Below are 22,221 nucleotides of genomic sequence, written 5' to 3' on the forward strand. Positions count from 1 at the left end.
CGTGATGACCACCATTACTTTGGAGAAGGTCCGCGGAGCCGTAGCCAACCCGAACGGGAGGGCTCTGAACTGGAAGTGTCGGCCCAGCACTGCAAAGCACAGGAAGCGCTGATGAGGCAGCCAGATGGGAATATGTAGGTAAGCTTCCTTGATGTCCAGGGAGGCCAGGAATTCTCCCTTTTTCACCGCAGCTATTACGGAGCGGAGGGTCTCCATCCGGAAGTGCCGAACTTTCAAGGCCTGATTGACTCCCTTGAGGTCGAGAATAGGCCGAGCAGACCCTTCTTTCTTTGGTACCACAAAGTAAATGGAGTAGCGCCCTTTGCCAAGCTGATCTACTGGCACCGGGACCACCGCGCCCAGGCGGATCAGGTTGCTCAAAGTCTGCTGCACGGCAGCTGCTTTGACCAGAGACTTGCAAGGAGAGTTTACAAACCCGTCTCTTAGGGGTCGGCAGAACTCTAGCTTGTAGCCGTCTCTGATGACTTCCAGAACCCAAGCGTCTGAAGTTACCCTGGTCCACTCGCTCAGAAACGAGGACAACCTTCCTCCTATCTGCACTGGGCCATGGACCAGATCCCCGTCATTGGGTACGCGACCCTGGGGGCACGACGGAGGACGAACCTCCGGGACGGCGGTCCCTACGAAAGGAATGCTGCTTGGGGGAGAAGTTCCTCTTAAAGGAAGCGGAGGCAGAGCAGGCCGACTTGCCCGGGCGATACCGACGGGCTTCCTGGAATCGGCCCTTAGAGGGACCAGGATGGGCACTGCCGGTCCGAGCCCTGACCTCCGGCAACCTCTTGCCCTTGGACGTGCCGAGCTCTGTCACGATCTTGTCCAGCTCGTCCCCAAAGAGCAGCCTGCCTTTAAAAGGCAACTTGGCTAGGCGAGATTTAGAGGCATGGTCAGCAGACCAGTGCTTCAGCCAGAGCCACCGCCGCGCAGAGACTGTCTGAGCCATGCCCTTGGCCGAGGCTCTCAAAACATCATACAGCAAGTCTGCCAAGTAGGCCAGACCCAACTCCAGGGTCGGCCATTCCACCCTCCAGGAAGGGTCCGAGGGGGAAGCCCGCTGCAAAACAGTCAGGCACGCCCTAGGCACGTAGGAGCCGCAAAACGAGGCTTGCAAACTCAGAGCGGCCGCCTCAAAGGACGACTTTAAGGCCGCCTCCATTCTCCTGTCTTGGGCGTCCTTTCAGGGCAGTGCCACCTTCCACCGGCAGCGCCGTTTTCTTAGTCACGGCAGTGATTAAGGAATCTACCGTGGGCCAGACAAAGGCTTCCCGCTCCCCCTCAGGAAAGGGGTACAGGCGGCACATAGCCCTGGCTACTTTCAGGCTCGCCTCAGGGGCATCCCATTGTGCTGCAATTAAGGTCTGCATGGCTTCATGCACGTGGAAGGTTCTAGGCGGGCGCTTCGTTCCCAGCATAATGGCGGAGCCAAAAGAGGCTGAGAGAGAGCCTTCCTCCGGAGAGCCAATCTTCAAAATGCTCATGGCCTGCACAAGCAGGTTGGGCAAATCCTCTGAGCGAAAAACCCGTGCTGCAGAGGGGTCGTCCGCTCCATCCGAGCGGGGATCAGTCTCTTCCATCGATTCCGCTAAGAATCTCTGGGAGAACTCAGACACGCTGCCGTCATCCACATCAGAGGAGGCCGAGTCCCTCGAGGGTGGAAGATCCACCTGAGGGCGCTTAAGCATAGAGGCCTCATCACCCCGATCAGAGAGGTGGGCAGGGGCAGTGTTCTGCATAAGAAAGGACTGATGCAGCAGCAAAATGAACTCAGGGGAGAAACCCCCCAGTCTGTGCATTTCTGCAGCCTGTGCCACGACCCTAGAGGCGCCCTCCATCTGCGCTCCCAGTAGCGGGGGAGAGGCGTGTTGCGCGTCCAAAATGGCGTCCGGCGTGAAACTCCGAGAAGGAGCCGCGTGGGAAGAAGGGCGTTTTAATTTTGCCGACTTCTTACTGTCACCCGATTCAAGGGCGACCAAGCTGTTAACGTCTCCCATCTCGAGGGCGGCCCAAGAAGAAGCCGACCGAGCCGCGTGGCTGGTCACGACAGGGAGGGCGGCCAGCGGGGGATGGGCGCCTAAGGCGGGAAAGGCCGCCGCGCCGGGGGAAAAACCAGTGAACTCTCCCGGTTCCGAAAGGGCGCCCAAAAAGGGCGACTCTACCTTCGATCCCCCTGCTTCCCCGCTAGGCGCGCGAATGCGTTCCGGGGAGCGTCTTTTCGCGCCCTTGCCATCCGCGGCCATAGCCACGTGGAGACCGTTCGGGGAACCTCCTACCCGCTAGTAAAAGGTAAAAATTACCTGCTTCTTGCTCCGAGCAGCGACGACTTGTTCCAGTGAGCAGCTGCAAATGGACGTCCTTTTTGAATGTTTAAAAAAAATTTTTTTTTTTTTTTAAACGGAGCCAGCGGGAGGGGGGGAGAAAAGGAGGGACCTGGAACCACCAGGTTTGCACTTGCTCACGAAGAGCCCTCAACCCCAGGTACGCAACAAAACCTAAACAATTAGGCTTGGAGACCTAGCCAGAGCTGCTGCTGTGTGACCACACACCTGCTGAGATAGAGAACATAGTAACATAGTAGATGACGGCAGAAAAAGACACCTGCACGGTCCATCTAGTCTGCCCACGATAAACTCATATGTGAATACCTTACCTTGATTTGTACCTGTCTTTTTCAGGGCACAGACTGTATAAGTCTGTCCAGCAGTATTTCCCGCCTCCCAACCACCAGTCCCGCCTCCCATCACTGGCTCCGGCACAGACCCCGTATAAGTCTGCCCTCCCCCATCCTAGCCTCTCAACCACCAAACCCTCTTCCCCCCGCCACCCAATTTCAGCTAAGCTTCTGTGGATCCATTCCTTCTGCACAGGATTCCTTTATGCCTGTCCCACGCATGTTTGAATTCCGTTACCGTTTTCATCTCCACCACCTCCCGCGGGAGGGCATTCCAAGCGTTCACCACCCTCTCTGTGAAGAAATACTTCCTGACATCTTTCCTGAGTCTGCCCCCCTTCAATCTCATTTCATGTCCTCTCGTTCTACCGCCTTCCCATCTCCGGAAAAGATTCGTTTGCGGATTAATACCTTTCAAATATTTGAACGTGTGTATCATATCACCCCTGTTCCTCCTTTCCTCCAGAGTATACATGTTCAGGTCAGCAAGTCTCTCGTCATACGCCTTGGAACGCAACTCCCATACCATCCTCGTAGCTTTTCTTTGCACCGCTTCCATTTTTTTAACATCCTTCGCAAGGTACGGCCTCCAAAACTGAACACAATACTCCAGGTGGGGCCTCACCAACGTCTTATACTGGGGCATTAAAACCTCCTTTCTTCTGCTGGTCACACCTCTCTCTATACAGCCTAGCAACCTTCTCGCTACGGCCACCGCCTTGTCGCACTGTTTCATCGCCTTCAGGTCCTCAGGTACTATCACCCCAAGATCCCTCTCCCCGTCCGTGTCTATCAGGCTCTCCCCACCTAACACATACGCCTCCCTTGGATTTCTACTCCCTAAGTGCATCACTTTGCATTTCTTCGCATTGAATTTTAATTGCCAAACGTTAGACCATTTTTCCAGCTTCTTCAGATCTTTTTTCATGTTTTCCACTCCCTCCGGGGTGTCCACTCTGTTGCAAATCTTGGTGTCATCCGCAAAAAGGCAAACTTTACCTTGTAACCCTTCGGCAATGTCACTCACAAATATATTGAACAGAATGGGCCCCAGCACCGATCCCTGAGGCACTCCACTACTCACCTTTCCCTCCTCCGAGCGAACTCCATTCACTACCACCCTCTGGAGTCTGCCCGTCAACCAGTTCCTAATCCAGTTCACCACTTCAGGTCCTATCTTCAGCCCTTCTAGTTTATTCAAGAGCCTCCTGTGGGGAACCGTGTCAAAAGCCTTGCTGAAATCTAAGTAGATGACGTCCATAGCACGTCCTTGATTTAATTCTCCTGTCACCCAGTCAAAGAATTCAATGAGATTCATTTGGCACGATTTCCCTTTGGTGAAACCATGTTGTCTCGGATCTTGCAACTTATTGGCTTCCAGGAAATTCACTATCCTTTCCTTCAGCATGGCTTCCATTACTTTTCCAATAACCGAAGTGAGGCTTACCGGCCTGTAGTTTCCAGCTTCTTCCCTATCACCACTTTTGTGAAGAGGGACCACCTCCGCCATTCTCCAATCCCTCGGAACCTCTCCCGTCTCCAAGGATTTATTAAACAAATCTTTAAGAGGACCCGCCAGAACCTCTCTGAGTTCCCTCAGTATTCTGGGGTGGATCCCGTCCGGTCCCACGCCTTTGTCCACCTTTAGCTTTCCAAGTTGTTCATACACACTCTCTTCCGTGAACGGTGCTCTATCCACTTCATTTTCAGGTGTACTTTTGCCAGTCCCTCTCAGTCCTTCCCCAGGATTTTCTTCAGTAAAAACAGAACAAAAGTATCTATTTAGCAAATTGGCTTTTTCTTCATCATTTTCTACATAGCGTTTTGCTGTATCTTTTAGTCTCACAATCCCCTTTTTAGTCTTTCTCCTTTCAGTAATATACCTGAAGAAGTTTTTGTCTCCCCTCCGTACATTTCTAGCCATTTGTTCTTCCGCTTGCGCCTTCGCCAGACGTACCTCTCTCTTGGCTTCTTTCAGTTTCATCCGGTATTCCTCCCCGTGTTCCTCTACTTGAGATTTTTTGTATTTCTGGAACACTAACTCTTTAGCCTTTATTTTCTCAGCCACTTGCTTTGAAAACCATATCGGTTTCCTTTTTCTCTTGCTTTTATTTACCCTCCTTACATAAAGGTCTGTGGCCCTGTTTATTACTTCTTTCAGCTTGGACCACTGTCCTTCCACGTGTTGTGCGCTCTCGCAGCCCATCAGCTCCTTCCTCAGGTATTCCCCCATTTTGTTAAAGTCAGTTCGCTTGAAGTCCAGGACTTTGAGTTTAGAGTGGCCGCTAACCACATGAGCCGTTATATCAAAACAAACCTTTTGATGGTCACTGCTTCCTAGGTGCGCAGCCACTCGGACAATACTGAGGAATTTCCAGTAGCCCATGACCACATATAGGGAGGCAAAAGATTGCTCTCTATCTCCACCTGCTGGTAGATGGACACAACCCACCAGTCTATGGATTGATCGGCTTGATGATAGGGAATGAGAAGCTCAGAAAGGAAGATGAGTCCATGCGCCTATCTCCACAAAATGGCTGCTGCTGCTGCTGCTGGAAACGTGGTCTGAAAAGCACTAGAATGCCCCAAGCGATAATGCTGGAACCGGTAACAAGACAGGGCAGAATGGAAGGAAGTCTTGGACTTGTCCTTGGGCAAATCCATGGACTCTCCCAGATACTTAACTACCTTCTCCAAATCCACTCTAAAAAGTAGGTTGCCCTGAAACGGCAATCAAGCCAGGCAAAACTCAGAGGCTGTATTGACCACCCAGTGCCTCAGCCAAAGCCATGCAGTGACCACCAAGGCGACCTCCTTAGTGGAGGCCCTAAGAAGATCATACAGGAGGTCCACCAGATAGGCCAACCCCGGCCTCCAAGGATGGAAGGGACTGACAAGTTTGTCTGATGAGGCCGCCTTCTGGACCCAGACCAGGCACGCCCGGGCCACACAGGGCCCACAGACTGATGCTTGTAAGGACAGGGCGGCCACCTCAAAGGACATCTTATGGGCAGACTCCAACTTCCTATCCTGCGCATCCTTGAGGGCAGGACTGCCCTTCACAGGCCAGGTTGTCTTTTTAGCGACAGCCATGATCAAGACATCCATCTTAGGAATCCACAAGAACTTCAATTTAGCCAGAGGAAAACAACAGAGCCGAACCACCCTCAACCCAGCATCCGGAGTGTCCCACTGCGTGGAAATGAGGACCTTCATGGCCTCATGCATATGAAAAGATTGTGAGAGGGCCTTCTGGTCCCTGACATGAGGGGATAAGCACTAAGCTCCACGGGCAGGGACTCTGGAGAGGAGATATTCAACACCTCAAGCACCATGGTGATAAAGGAATGGGAGCTCCTCCCTGTGAAAAAGTCAAGCCACCAAAGGGTCATTCGCCTCATCCAGCGGTAATTCCCCCTCTTACAGGAGGTCCGACACAGCCTGCACAGAGTCCCCTGAAGCCCCACTGACCTAGTCAGAACCCAGTGACACCTCAACGAGGTTCTGCAGTGATTCCAGTCTAGCCCTATTGGACAGCACTGGAAAGGGGGGGGCGGGGTGGAGGGCTCTTCCCAGTGGAGACAAGGCCGAACATCACCAGGCCTCTTGAAGCACAAACTGAGGTGAGAAAGGGATGTTCTCTGCACTGGAGCTCCCAGCACCCCACTCAAACAGCCCAGAAGCAAACGTGCCAAATTCGTACGCTGTAGCAGCGAAACAAAAATGGAGCCCATGGGAGCGCAGGAAGACGATGGTCCTGTGGAGCCCGCCAAAATCCCCTCCAATGCTAGAATACCATCCTCTGATGAAGGTGACACCCCAAGGTTGGGTTGCTGCAGACTTGGCGCAGTCGCTTGTGCACACGCAGCACAAATTCCTGACACTGCTCTCCAGCTCACACACCGGGAGCAGCATTTAGTAGACTCCTCAGCCATAAGGAAGGGAGCACAATAATACTCACAACACTGCGCGCACACACAGTCACCAGCAGACCTGCTCCGACACTTGTGTTTCACCAGCAGCTGTGCTACACAAAAAACTGCCTGATCTTAAATCTTTAATTTTCTGTTTTCAACATACAAACCGCTAGCCATCTGGCTTTTTTTTTTTTTTTAAATTAGTGAACGCAGGAGATTGGAACAGAAGCTCAACCAGCACTTAGGTAGAAGCCGTTGCAAAGGAGCCGATGGTGGGGGGGAGAAAGGAAGGGACCTGGTGCTAGCAAGTGTACACACCTAAGCCCCAGGCCCAGGACAGGGACACCTCAAACCCAGGAGCTCAACTCCAACCTGGGGGACAGGCCAGGAGCCACCTCAATCCAGAGATGCACAGCTATGATCATCCACCTACTAGATAGAGAGAATACTGAGGAAAAGGCTGCAGCACAGGACCCTATATAAACAGACCTCTTAAGTTCTCTCTATCTCCACCTGCTGCTGGTAGATGGACATAACCCACAAGTCTCTGGATAGATTTGTGGGATGCTATGGAAACTGGGTTATTTTACCACCCAGGAGCATCAGGCCACCAAAACAGAAATATGACCCCCCTCCCCCAGTGGTAGTACTGAAAGACTACCATTGGGGGTCGCTGGCACCATTTTAGGTACCAATGCCGGCAAGGACATGAGCAACTAGGAATTGCTCCTGCTTTGACCACTAGGGACCAGGGATTTTTATAAAACTAGGCCCAGGAGAAGGGTAGGCCTTCAGGAGGGTGGAGAGGGCCTGGGGCTCTAAACTCATTTAGTACGGTTGTCGGCTCCTTTAAGATACGCCCTACAGCATGGCCGATAGAACACTGCTAGCTACGTGCCTCACAAGCAGTGTTATTCTTTCTTACACGGGAGCCAGCAATCTGCAATATTAAGATACCACAGGTGGGTGACTCTTGTGGTAAATCGAAGTGTAGTAAAAGACCACCTTTTACCATGCCTTGATAACTACCCCCTTATATAGTAGACCTAGTGTTTCCAAAGTCAGTCCTAGAGTATCCCCTTGCCAGTCAGATTTTCAGGATATCCACAATGAATATACATGAGATTGATTTGCATAGAGTGTCTCCATTGTATGCAAATATCTTTCATGCATATTAATTGGGGATATCCTGAAAACCTGACTGGCAAGGGGGTACTCCAGAACCAACTTGGGAAACACTGTGGTAAACCATCACATAGAAAGACAGGGCCAACAGTAAATGATGGCAGATAAAGAGTTATTTACAATACTTCCAGAATGTGAGAAAAAGAAGAACATAAGAGAATGGGTGTCTCAACAACCATTAATATAGAAAAGCCTCAGAAGTAACATCACTAACGTCATTATATTACTAGAGAGAATTACAACTGAATTTCTAAAGCTGTTAGTTATCCAACAACAGCCAGAATATTTACCAGAATTTCACTAACAGATTAGATACTGATGCCTATAGATGGTATGTATGTAAAGCAGGTTTAGTAGGACACTCAAAATCAAAAGTTGCCGAGAAGAATAAACAGTGTATTCTACAATCAACAACTCACAGTTAACATAATCAGCTACTGCATTTTTACAAGAAAGAATTCAAAAGAAAGTTGCATGTCTGTTAAAATAACCTGAGATCTTCATTTATTGATAGGTTAGGAGGTAGTGTTCTATTGTAGATTAAGAACTGGTTAAAAGATAGAAAACGGAGTAGGATTCTATGGTCAGTATTCTCAATGCAGAAGGGTAGATATAGTGGGGTTCCCCAGGGAAGTACTGCTTTTTAACATATTTATAAATGATATAGACATGGGAATAACTAGTGAGTTAATTAAATTTACTGATGACACAAAGTTATTCCAAGTTGTTAAATCAGGGCAGGAAGGAAGGATTTAATGGCTCTAACCAAAGTAATGTGAAACCAGTTTAAGTGCTTAGAAACAAACAAAATGGACTTGGTAAAATCCACTGCTTATTTCTGGGATAAGCAGAATAAAATGTTTTGTACTGTCTTGGGATCTTGCCAGGTACTTGTGACCTGGACTGGCCACTGCTGGAAACAGGATACTGGGCTTGATGTACCTTTTGGTCTGTCCCAGTATGGCAACACTTATGTACTTATGTAAGAATAGGAGATGTGAGCAAAATATTGTACAGAAAAATAGTTCAGACAGTACCTGTTAACTCTTCTAGGGCATTTCTCTGGTTTGATATCTATTTCATAATGGTAGATCTCAATTTTAGGAATGTCCATTTCAAAGAAGTTAGCTTGCAGCTTAATTGTCCTCCCTGAGGTACCATAGTCTGGTCGAAGGGGAGGTTTAAATGTGTATCCCTGCATCGGTGATGGTGAGGTTGAAGGAGATGGTGCAAACACTGAAATATGAGAACAAAATGTTATTACAAAGTGCAATGCTATAGACTACCTATATTTAGAGCAGTGCTGCTCAAGCTTTGATCCAGTATGACCCCATATTAACACCTGAAAATTTCTGTGATCCCAGATGATGAAAACAAAATAAAAGACCTCCACTCTCTCTCTCTCTCACCCACTCACTTTTTCCCAATACTCATCCAAAGAAGGAAGGCAGCAGCAGGGCCTGAGCAAGCATGTACTCACATATCCCAATACTCTACATGGGTCTAAAAGGAAGCCTACCCTAACCCAGGAGAAGTCAATGAATGTGAATGTTCACTGGACCACAGGCCCCATTGTTGATTGCTGCTATTAGGAATGTCAAGTTGGTCCAGAGAGAGGGGGAGTGGTCTTGTTTTGGTGATTCGAACACAGTTTGGGAACCACAGGTTTAGACAACACCAGCTTCTGAATGCTGCATAAACATTTGTACAACATTATCTTAAATGACCACCAAATGGGTTAGGCTTAAACACACTTCCCTCCCCTCAAAATGGCTTCTCATTGCTAAATCACACCAAGAGACAGTGTCTCTGACAAGGAATATATATCTTTTGAGTTTAAAACGGTCAAGGAACTCTACTCTCTGAAGCAGTTCTCAGACAAGTTCAATAGGGAATACAGAAGCAAGCTGAAAATGTATTAAAAAAAAAATCGGCAGAAAACCATATTGTTTAGAATACAGTACATGAAAATAATGGAAGATAAAAACCATATGGCCTATCCAGTCAGCTCATCCATATCATTTACTATCCCTTACTCTCCCTTAAAGATCTTCTCTGCTTATCCCATGCTTTCTTAAATCCAGATACAACCTTGGTCTCCATCACCTCTACTGGGAGGCCGTTCACACATCCATCACTCTTGCTATAAAGAAATATACCTTAGACTACTCCAGAGTCCACACCCTTTAACTTTCATCCTCCTATTCCAGAACTTTTTTTTCAATTGAAAGATATTTCCTGTGCATTTATGCAATGGTGGCATTTAAATGTCTCTATCATATCTCCCCTCTCCTGCCTTTCTTTCAAAGTAATAAAATTTGAGATCTTTAAGCCTAAGAAATATGGTGGGAGAGTTAGATATAATAGGGATCTCTGAGACGTGGTGGAAGGATGATAATCAATGGGAGACTGTCATACCAAGGTACAAATTATACTGCAGCAATAAGGTGGACCGAACTGGTGCAGGGGTAGCATTATACATTAAAGAGATCCTTGAATCAAATAGACGATTCTGCAGGACACAAAACACACCTTGGAACCTTATGGATAGAAACTCCATGTGTGAAGGGGAGAAGGATAGTGACAGGAGTGTACTACTGTCCACCTGGCCAGTAGTACACTCATGGGATAGGAGGCAATGCTCAGTTGTGGATTAGGAATTGGTTATTGGACAGAAAACAGAGGGTAGGGTTAAATGGCCATTTCTCTCAATGGAGGAGGGTGAATAGTGGCATGCCACAGGGATCTGTACTAGGACTATTTCACATATTTATAAATGATCTGGAAATTGGAACATGTGAGGTGATTTAATTTGCAGATGACAAAATTATTCAAGGTTGTTAAAAACACAAGCAGACTGTGAAAAATTGCAGGAAGACAATAGGAAATTGGAAGACTGGGCATTCAAATGGAAGATGAAATTTAATGGGGAGAAATGCAAAGTGATGCACATTGGGAAGAATAATCTGAATCATAGTTACAAATATCAGCACCCAAGAAAAAGATCTAGGTGGTGTTGTAGACAATACGCTGAAATCTTCTGCTCGGCATGCAGTGGCGGCCAAAAAAAGCCAACAGCATGCTAGGAATTATTAGGAAAGGGATGCAAAATAAGACCAAGAATACTATAATGCCTCTGTATTGCTCCATGGTGAGACCTCACCTTGAGTACTGCGTTCAGTTCTGGTCACCATATCTCAAAAAAATATAGCAGAATTAGAAAAGATTCAAAGAAGAGCAACCAAAATGTACTGTTTTGGGATCCTGCCAGGTACTTGTAACCTGAATTGGCCACTGTTGGAAACAGCATACTGGGCTTGATGGACCTTCGGTCTGTCCCAGTATGACAATACTTATCTCTCTATATAAAACGCACCTCCAACGTTCTAATGAAGCCTCAGAAATTTCTGTCCAACGTTCTAAAGCTGTAGTTGAAAGATCGCAGTTTGTCTGCCCTGCCCTCACGTCACAACGTGATGACGTCGAGGGCAGAGCACTGACACTAAACGAATAGGATCACATGCACCACGAGTTTGACAGCGCAACCCACAATCTCAACCAGCCACCTAACATTGCCTACACGAATGATGTTGATGTCATTTGCAAACACTATAGGGAGGGAGCGAGCCAGCCTGAACGTGACAGGTAGGGATGGAGGTAGGCAGCCACAAACACCACGACGGAGGGAGAGCAGGAGCGAGCCAGACAGCCTCCCTGAATGTAGGACTGAAAACAAACACAGGACCCCCCCCCCCCAAACGGACCCACAGGAGGCAAAAAAACGGAAACCCAATAGCAGAACCCACCGAGCAACACACCCGCCCCCCCCCCCCCCCCCCCCGGCAAACAGAATCACAAAAATCTCAGAAACTCAGTTCTCCCTCCAAGTACATGGTCCACCCAAGCCCCTCCCCCAGACGCATCACCCAAGCCCCTACCCACCCGTCACCGTTAAACACCCCCATACTAACTCCCCTCCCGTAAAGCTCCCTCTTCTACATCAACAGCCCTCCTTTGTTTCCTTCTGCCCAACCATAGTATTAAAATCAGTTCACTAATCTGACAGAAGCAGAGTCCAGCCGGCTCCCCTTCAGTTTTCCCCTACTCTATCAGCGTCCCGCCCTTGCATAAACAGGAAATGAGGGCGGGACCACAGGTGAAACAGAAGGGGAAAGCAGAAGGGGAGCCGGCAGGACTCTGCTACAATCAGCGAAAAGCAACAAAGAATAAATAAAAAAAAAAAAAAGAAGCACTTCAATGCTGCCACAACAACTTTTGAATAAGGTACACTTCACAAAAAAGAAAACCTACATGTGTCTCTCAAACAACTCCATCGCTCTCACATACACAGTCAGTCACTCCCACACAATCTCTCTCCCATACACTCTGTGACACACACTCTGACACAGTCACACGCTCTCCCTCTCTCACACACACACAATCTCTCTCTCCACACATACCTGCGATAGGAAAAAAAACAAACAAACACCTGCACCACCATAAACACTGACTCCCCTATAAAGAAACAAGCAACAGCTTAATTTAAGTACAACCTCCCCCCCCCCCCCCACACTCTCAATGCCTATATCACTGACACACAGGACAATAAAAAAACATTCACTCTATTTGTCAGACACACATTCTAACACTCATACACACTGTCTCTCTTCCTCTGACACACAGAGACACACAAGCCCAACACTACCCCCTCCAACTTCTCCATCCGTGCCTCCCCCCCCCAAGGGAGTTCCTAAAAAACAACTCTTATCACTAACACACACAGACACTCAAACGCCCCTTCCAAACTTCACCCTCCCGCCACAAAACAAACACACACACATTCACTCTCTCTCTCACACACAGTCAATCTCACACATACTCTCCCAAACATACACACTCCAAGGAAAAGCTTGCTAGCGCCCGTTTCATTTGTGTCAGAAACGGGCCTTTTTTTACTAGTGTACTTATAAAAGGGATGGATCTCCTCTCATAGAGAAAAGGCTAGAGGTTAGGGCTCTTCAGCTTGGAAAAGAGACAGCTGAAGGGAGATATGATTGAGGACTACAAAATCCTGAGTGCTGTAGAACGAGTAGAGGTGAATCAAAGTACAAAGACTAGGGACACTCAATTAAATTACACAGAAATATTTTTTCACTCAGCGAATACTTAAGCTCTGGAACTCTTTGCCAGAGAATGTAGCAACATTGGTTAGCATATCTGGGTTTAAGAAAGGTTTGGACAAGTTCCTGGAGGAAAAGTCCATATTCTGATATTAAGACAGACATGGGGAAGCCACTGCTTGCACTGTTGCTACTATTTGGGTTTCTGCCAGATACTTGTGACTTGGATAGGCCACTGTTGGAAACAGGATACTGGGCTAGATGTACATTGTTCTGGCCCAGTATGGCTATTCTTATGTTCTTAGAGGCAGACATGTTAGCAGAAATGAGGGAGGCTAACAAACTGGGTAACACAATAATAATAGGCGATTTTAATTGCCCTCATATTGACTCGATAAATGTAACATCAGGGCAGGCCAGGATATAAAGTTTCTAGATGAAATCAAGGATTGCTCTATGGAGAACCTGGTTCAGGAACAAACAAGAGGTGGAACAATTCTAGACCTATTGCTTAATGAAGCAAATGATCTGGTGCAGGAAGTAATGGTGCTGGAGCCACTTGATAACAGAGACCATAATATGATCAGATTGGATATAATATCTGGAGTAAATACACAAAGGAAATTCAATACATTGGTATTTAACTTTCAGAAAGGGGACTATGATAAAATGAGGAGAATAAGGAGAAGTTGCAAAGGTCAAAAATTTACATCAGAAATTGAAACAGAGACATAACAGCAGATAACAGTCAAATGGCCCATCCAGTCTGCCCATCCACAGCAGTCACTATCTCCTCCTTTCCCTAAGAGGTCTCATGTGCCTGTCCTAAGCTTTCTTAAATTCAGACAGTCCTCATTACCACCTCCACCAGGAGGCGATTCCACTCGTCCACCACCATTTCCTTGAAAAAATATTTCCTTAGAATATTCCTGAGCCTATAACCTCTTAACTTCATCCTATGCCCTCTCGTTCCAGAGTTTTCCTTCATTTGAAAGAGGCTCACCTACAGTACAGTAATGTCACAGATGTAGTTAAATGTCTCTATCATATCACCTCTCTCCCGCCTTTCTTTCAACATATGGAGTGCCATAAGTCTTGAGATCATCAGACACAATCACCCCCAAGTCTCGCTCTTCTTTCATACACCCCCCGTACTATACTTTTCCCTTGGATTCTTGCAACCTAAGTGTATGACCCTGCACTTTTTAGAATTAAATCTGTGCTCCCAATTGCTGGACCATTCTTCAAGCTTCGCTAGATCCCTCCACATATTATCCATGCTCTCCGGGGTGTCTACCCTATATCTGTATTTTCAAAAGGTGTTTGACAAGGTGCCTCATGAAAGGCTACACAGGAAATTGGAGGGTCATGGGATAGGAGGTAATGTCCTATTGTGGATTAAAAACTGGTTGAAGGATAGGAAACAGAGAGTGGGGTTAAATGGGCAGTATTCACAATGGAGAAAGGTAGTTAGTGGGGTTCCTCAGGGGTCAGTGCTAGGACCGCTGCTCTTTAATATAATTTATAAATGATTTAGAGATGGGAGTAACTAGCGAGGTAATTAAATTTGCTGATGACACAAAAGTTATTCAAAGTCATTAATTTGCAAGAGGTTTGTGAAAAATTACAGAAGGACCTTACGAGACTGGGAGACTGGGCAGTTAAATGGCAGATGACATTTAATGTGAGCAAGTGTAAGGTGATGCATGTGGGAAAAACGAACCCGAATTACAGCTACGTCATGCAAGGTTCCACGTTAGGAGTTACGGACCAAGAAAGGGATCTGGGTGTCGTCATTGATAATACACTAAAACCTTCTGTTCAGTGTGCTGCTGCGGCTAGGAAAACGAATAGAATGTTGAGTATTATTAGGAAAGGTATAGAAAACAGGTGTGAGGATGTTATAATACCGTTGTATCGTTCCATGGTGCGACCGCACCTTGAGTATTGTGTTCAATTCTGGTCGCCGCATCTCAAGAAAGATATAGTGGAATTGGAAAAGGTGCAGCGAAGGGCGACAAAAATGATAGCGGGGATGGAACGACTTCCCTTTGAAGAAAGATCAAGGAGGCTAGGGCTTTTCAGCTTGGAGAAGAGAAGGCTGAGGGGAGACATGATAGAGGTATATAAAATAATGAGTGGAGTGGAATAGGTGGATGTGAAGCATCTGTTCACGCTTTCCAAAAATAGTAGGACTAGGGAGCATGCGATGAAACTACAGTGTAGTACATTTAAAACAAACAGGAGAAAATTTTTCTTCACCCAATGCGTAATTAAACTCTGGAATTCGTTGCCGGAGAACGTGGTGAAGGCGGTTAGCTTGGCAGAGTTTAAAAAGGGTTTGGACGGTTTCCTAAAGGACAAGTCCATAGACCGCTACTAAATGGACTTGGGAAAAATCCCCAATTTCAGGAATAACATGTATAGAATGTTTGTACGTTTGGGAAGCTGCCAGGTGCCCTTGACCTGGATTGGCCTCTGTCAGGGACAGGATGCTGGGCTTGATGGGCCTTTGGTCTTTTCCCAGTATGGCATTACTTATGTAAAGTTTGTTTTCATCCACAAAGAGACAAATCTTACCAGACAGTCCTTCTGCAATATCACTCACAAAGATGTTAAAAAGAACCAGCCCAATGACCGATCTCTGCGGTACACCACTGATATCCTTTTCCTCAGAGCAAACTCCATTTACCACTACACTCTGTCTCCTTCCACTTAACCAGTTTTTAATCCAGTCAGTCACTTTAGTGCCCATACCCAGGGCACTCACTTTATTTATCAGTCGCCTGTGCGGAACCATGCCAAAGGTTTGCTAAAATCCAAGTACACTAATATCTGTCGACTCTCCCACATCCAACTGTTTGGATTCAATTCTAGAAATCTCACAATCCTCCACTTTAGAAGTGTTTCCAATAGTTTACTCACCACCTCAAATCTTATCTTCATTCCCCTCCTCTCCTCCTCTTCCCTTCCCTTCTCATGTGCCCTCTGGAACACCCAACAAACTCTCATTTACCCACGACCTCTTCATCTCCCGCTCCTTCCATCTGCTCGCCCTCTTCATCTCCCGCTCCTTCCATTTGCTCGCCCTAACTGAAACCTGGCTCCCCCCTGACGACTCTGCCTCAGTCGCTGCCCTATGCCACGGAGGTCATCTCTTCTCTCACACTCCTCGCTCAGCTGGCCGTGGTGGTGGCGTCGGATTCCTACTTTTACCCTCCTGCAAATTTCAACCTCTTCTCCAGCCTCAATCTCACTGTTTTTCCTCCTTTGAAGTCCACTCCATCCGCCTATTCGCTCCTCTGCCTCTCTGAGTAGCTGTCATCTATCGACTCCCTGATAAGTCTCTTTCCTCCTTTCTCACTGATTTTGATGCCTGGCGTTCATTCTTCCATAAGCCTTCATCTCCCTCCCTCATTCTTGGTGACTTCAACATTCATGTCGATGACCCCTCTGACTCTTATGCCTCTCAATTTCTCGCTTTAATATCATCCTACAATCTTCAACTGTGCTCCACTACCTTCACTCACCATAATGGCCACTGTCTTGATCTTGTCCCCTCATCCAACTGCTCGCCCTCTAGTTTCTGTGCCTCACCTCTTCCCCTCTCTGATCACCATCTTATAACTTACACTCTTAAACACCCTCCTCCCCAGTCTCGTCCGATTCTGACCAATACATTTAGAAATTTTCAAGCTGTTAACCCTTCTACTCTGTCCTCCAATGTCTCAAATCTCTTTTCTGACGGTATGTCATCTGAGTCTGTCTCTTCCTACAATGCTAGTCTCTCTTCTGCTCTGAACACCCTTGCGCCTCCCCCGTGTCTCGTCCTATCAGGCGTGCCAAACCCCAGCCATGGCTGACCGCTGACATCCGCTATTTATGTTCCTGTACCCGCGCTGCCGAACACCTCTGGCTGAAATCCCGTACCCTTGCCAACTTCGTTCATTTCAAATTCATGCTAACCTCCTTCCGATCTGCCCTTTCACTTGCCAAACAGGACTACTACATCCAGCTGACCAACTCTCTTGGCTCTAACCCTCGCCTTCTCTTTGCCATGCTGAATTCCCTCCTTAAAGTGCCTTCGCCCCCCTACACCCCTTCGCTTTCTCCTCAGACTCTAGCCGAGTACTTTCATGACAAGGTTCAAAAGATTAACCTTGAATTTTCAATCAAACCACCTCCACCCTCCCCTCCCCTAGTCCATTCCCCCAACCCTCCAACCCCTCCCTCCTTTTCCACCTTCTCTGATGTCATTGATGAGGAAACTGCACATCTTCTTTCCTCGTCCAAACGTACCACCTGCCCCTCTGAACCCATTCCCACTCACCTACTTAACACTATCTCCCCCACTGTCATCCCTTTTATCCATCATATCCTCAATCTTTCGCTTTCCACTGCGATTGTTCCTGATGCCTTCAAACATGCTGTAGTCACACCGCTCCTTAAAAAACCTTCACTGGAACCTACCTGCCCCTCTAGCTATCGGCCCATCTCCCTCCTCCCTTTCCTCTCCAAGATACTTGAACGTGCTGTTCACCGCCGCTGCCTCGACTTCCTTTCATCTCGAGCTATTCTTGACCCGCTCCAATCTGGCTTTCGCTCTCTTCACTCGACTGAAACGGCACTTGCCAAAGTCTCCAATGACTTGTTACTGGCCAAATCTAAAGGTCTCTACTCTATTCTCATCCTCCTCGACTTATCTGCTGCTTTTGATACTGTTGATCACACCTTACTCCTTGATATATTATCCTCTCTTGGATTCCGGGGCCCTGTTCTTTCCTGGTTCTCTTCCTATCTCTCCCAACGTACTTTTAGCGTATACTCTGGTGGTTCCTCCTCCACATCTATCCCGCTAACAGTCGGTGTACCCCAAGGATCTGTCCTAGGACCTCTCCTCTTCTCCATCTATACCTCTTCCCTTGGTGCTCTGATCTCATCCCATGGCTTTCAATACCACCTTTACGCTGATGATACCCAGATCTACCTCTCCGCACCGGATATCTCAGCTGAAATCCAGACCAAAGTATTGGCCTGCCTGTCTGACATCGCTGCCTGGATGTCTCGCCGCCACCTGAAACTAAACATGACCAAAACCGAGCTTCTCCTCTTTCCCCCTAAACCTGCCTCTCCTCTCCCCCCATTCTCTATTTCGGTAGATAACACTCTCATCCTCCCTGTCCCGTCTGCGTGCAACCTTGGAGTCATCTTTGACTCCGCTCTCTCCTTCTCTGCTCATATTCAGCAGATTGCCAAAACCTGTCGTTTCTTTCTCTATAATATTAACAAAATTCGCCCTTTCCTCTCCGAGGACGCTACCAAAACCCTTACCCACACCCTTATCACCTCTCGCCTAGACTACTGCAATTTGCTTCTCGCTGGTCTCCCGCTCAGCCATCTATCTCCTCTTCAATCTGTCCAAAACTCTGCTGCGCGTCTTATATTCCGCCAGAGTCGCTATACTCACGTTAGCCCTCTCCTCAAGTCGCTTCACTGGCTCCCTATCCACTTCTGCATAAGGTTCAAAGTTCTCCTTTTGACCTACAAGTGCATCCACTCCGCAGCTCCTCAGTACCTTTCCGCTCTCATCTCTCCCTACACTCCTCCCCGTGAACTCCGTTCGCTGGGTAAATGTCTCCTGTCGTCCCCCTTCTCCCTCACTGCTAACTCCCGGCTCCGTTCCTTCTATCTCGCTGCTCCCTATGCCTGGAATAGACTCCCTGAGCCAGTACGTCAGGCTCAGTCTCTGGCTGTCTTCAAGTCTAGGCTTAAAGCCCACCTCTTTGCTACTGCTTTCGACTCCTAACCATGACTCTCTTACTCAACACCCTCACTTATCACCCCTACCAGTGCAATTTCCCCACACCTAGCTGTCTGTTCGTCTGTCCAATTTAGATTGTAAGCTCTGTTGAGCAGGGACTGTCTTTTCATGTTAATTTCTACAGCGCTGCCTGCGTAAGTCTAGTAGCGCTATAGAAATGTTTAATAGTAGTAGTAGTACCTAGATCAGACTAATAGGTCTGTAATTCCCAACTTCCTCCTTACATCCGCTCTTGTACGGAGGGATCACATCTGCCATTCTCTAGTACTCCGGGACCACTACAAATTATAAGGAAGCATTGAAGGTAAAACGGCGTTAGTCAATTCCGGTATGAACTAATACAAGCATGAACAATTACAAGGTGATACTGTGGTAGAGAGAGGTAAATGTGTGGTAAATACAATTGGGGGAACGTTAGAGAGGGAGAGGAAGAGTTAGGATTTGTCCATTACGGTCTTTGGTTTCATTATGTCGCAGGTATCCAGGTTTTTTATGTTGGGTCAGTGGGATATGATTTTCTGAACAGGTCTGTTTTTAGTGCTTTCCAGAAGTTTAGGTGGTCGACCGTAGTTTTTATTACTTTTGGTAGAGCGTTCCATAGTTGTGCGCTTAAGCTGGAAAAGGTTATCAAAAGATTAAACAAAATTGGGGAGAGAGGAGATCCTGAGGGACCCCACATTCTGCTTTCCAATCATCAGAAAGTGTATTCTGTACTTTAACCCTGTAACTTCTGTGGATTAAAAATCCCTCAAACCAGCCCAACACAGGACCTGCAATTCCAATATCACTCAAGATCTGGATCAAAATACCATGATCCACAAAATCAAATGCACTTGCAGGTCAAATTGAGTCAGAATAGTTTTAGCAAACACTATCAATGGGAAAATTAGGTTCTTACCGTGATAATTTTCTTTCCTTTAGTCATAGCAGATGCAGCCATTACAGATGGGTTGTGTCCATCAACCAGCAGAGGTAGATAGAGAGCACACTTTTTTCAGTGCCACATACCAGCTTGCTCCACTGCCTCTCCTTCAGTAATTGAAGCTTCCAAAGCAGTATAGCAAACCGCAATGGGAATAACATGAGCTTTCCTCACAGCGAATGATGGCCCTACAACAAAGGGCATTAACTCAGAATGGAGGGAATGAAACATCCTCCCGGAGGGCATAAACTCATCCTCTACTGAGACATAACTGGAGGGAATAAACTCATCCTCCCGGAGGGAATAAACTCATCCTCCAAAACATGAAACTGGAGGGAATTAAGTCATCCTCCTTTAATTGAACAAGAATCCTGAAGACTGTTTCCGACTTTCTCCCAAGGACGGAATCTCCAGGAAACATGAACAGAACCTGAAATAGATTTACAGCAGATAGCAATCAGACAGGGAGGGATCATGGCTGCATCTGCTATGACTAAAGGAAAGAAAATTATCACGGTAAGAACCTAATTTTCCCTTCCTTGTCATCAAGCAGATGCAGCCATTACAGATGGGATGTATCAAAGCAATCCCTAGATAGGGCGGGAACAAGCCACACCAAGCGCCAGCACCTGCGCTCCAAAATGTGCGTCCCTCCTGGCAGCCACATCCAGCCTGAAATGTCGGGCAAAAGAGAGCTTAGAAGCCCATGTTGCTGCACTACAAATCTCTTGAAGAGAGAGTGCTCCAGTTTCAGCCCAAGAAGAGGAAATTCCTCTAGTGGAATGTGCCTTAAAGGCATCAGGCGGAGGCCAGCCGGCAAGCAAATAAGCTGAAAGGATAGATTCTTTGAGCCAGCGGGCAATAGTGGCTTTAGACGCTGGAGACCCTCTGCGAGGCCCTGATAGCAAAACAAACAGATGATCAGAGGTCCTGAAAGAGTTAGTAACTCGCAGATACTGCAGCAGAGTCCTGCGCACGTCCAACAGGTGCAATTGCCCAAAAGATTCTGGAAACTCCTCCTTGACAAAGGAGGGCAATAAAATAGGTTGGTTTAGGTGAAACGCTGAAACCACCTTAGGCAAGAAGGAAGGCATGGTCCGAACCATGACCCCGGACTCCGAAAACTGCAGAAAAGGGTCTCTACAGGACAGCGCCTGGAGCTCTGACACCCGTCTCGCCGAAGTAATGGCCACTAAAAAGATGGCCTTCAGTGTCAAATCTTTCTCTGAAGCACGCCAACGCGGTTCAAAGGGAGCACCCTGAAGGGCTTTCAGCACTAGCCCTAGGTTCCACGCTGGACAAGGTGCACGCATGGGAGGACGGAGCCGAAGCACCCCTCTAAGAAACCGTGCCACATCTGGATGAGCAGCTAAAGACACGCCTTCAACCTTGCCACGCAGGGAGGCCAACACTGCCACTTGCACCCGCAGGGAATTATAGGCCAAGCCTTTTTGTACACCATCCTGCAAAAAGTCCAGAATCGGCGAGACAGGAGCCTGCAGGGGTGTGATCTCTTTAGAAGCACACCAGACTTCAAACTGGCGCCAAATCCTGGCATAAGCCACGGAAGTGGAACGCTTGCAGGCTTGCAGGAGAGAGTGGTAATTACTTTATTGGAATAGCCTTTGTCTCTCAATTGCACCCTCTCAATCGCCAGGCCATAAGACCAAATTGGCCGGCGTCCTCCATGGTCACCGGACCCTGTGACAACAGGTTGGGAACCAGAGGTAACTGAAGGGGATCCTCTACGAGCATCTGTCGGAGGTCCGCATACCAAGGCCTCCTGGGCCAATCCGGGGCGACGAGAACCACTTCTCCTGGATGCAGCCGAATCCGCAGGAGCACTTGCCCTACCAAGGGCCACGGAGGGAACACATACAGTAGGCCCGAAGGCCAGGGTTGAGCCAAGGCATCCAACCCCGCTGAGCGAGGATCTCTCCATCTGCTGAAGAAGCACGGGACTTTGGCATTGGTGCTTGTCGCCATTAGATCCATCACGGGCTTGCCCCACTTGGCACATATCTGCAGGAATACTTCGTCTGCAAGTTCCCACTCTGCTGGATCGATCTGATGCCTGCTTAGATAATCGGCTTGCACGTTGCTCTGACCTGCAATGCGAGCTGCCGACAGAAACTGTAGTTGCAGCTCGGCCCAGTGGCAAATTTGTTCGGCCTGCGCGGCTACAGCTCTGCACTGAGTGCCGCCTTGTCGATTTATGTAGGCCACTGCTGTCATGTTGTCCGACATCACTCTGACAGCCAATCCTTCCAGGGTCACTTGAAAGGCCAGAAGCGCCTGAAACACCGCTTTCAACTCTAGGCGGTTGATGGACCACTCCGACTCCTCGGGTGTCCATAGACCCTGGGCATGCTTCCCCTTGCAATGTGCGCCCCAGTCTTTCAGGCTGGCATCTGTCACCACTAGGCACCAATCGGGGAGCGCCAGCGGCATTCCTCACCGCAGCATGCTGTCTGAGAGCCACCACTCCATGCTGAGTCGGGTCGCAGGGAGCCAAGAGAGTCTGCATTGATAATCCTGAGATACTGGAGACCATCTTTGGAGTAGAGCAT

At 47.9% G+C, this 22,221-nt stretch overlaps 1 protein-coding gene across 1 annotated transcript in view; it reads right to left on the minus strand.

The window, feature by feature from the left end:
• Positions 1 to 22,221, minus strand: part of AGO2 (argonaute RISC catalytic component 2) — a 350,472-nt gene that overhangs the window by 304,535 nt on the left and 23,716 nt on the right. Inside the window, exon 2 of the mRNA XM_030219580.1 lies at positions 8,826 to 9,024. Within this exon, the coding sequence (XP_030075440.1) occupies positions 8,826 to 8,989 (164 nt within the window). The 5' untranslated portion in view covers positions 8,990 to 9,024. The remainder of the gene's footprint in view (positions 1 to 8,825; positions 9,025 to 22,221) is intronic.

Source organism: Microcaecilia unicolor, chromosome 1 (genome assembly GCF_901765095.1).
Source record: "Microcaecilia unicolor chromosome 1, aMicUni1.1, whole genome shotgun sequence".
In the NCBI taxonomy this organism is placed as follows: Eukaryota; Metazoa; Chordata; class Amphibia; order Gymnophiona; family Siphonopidae; genus Microcaecilia; species Microcaecilia unicolor.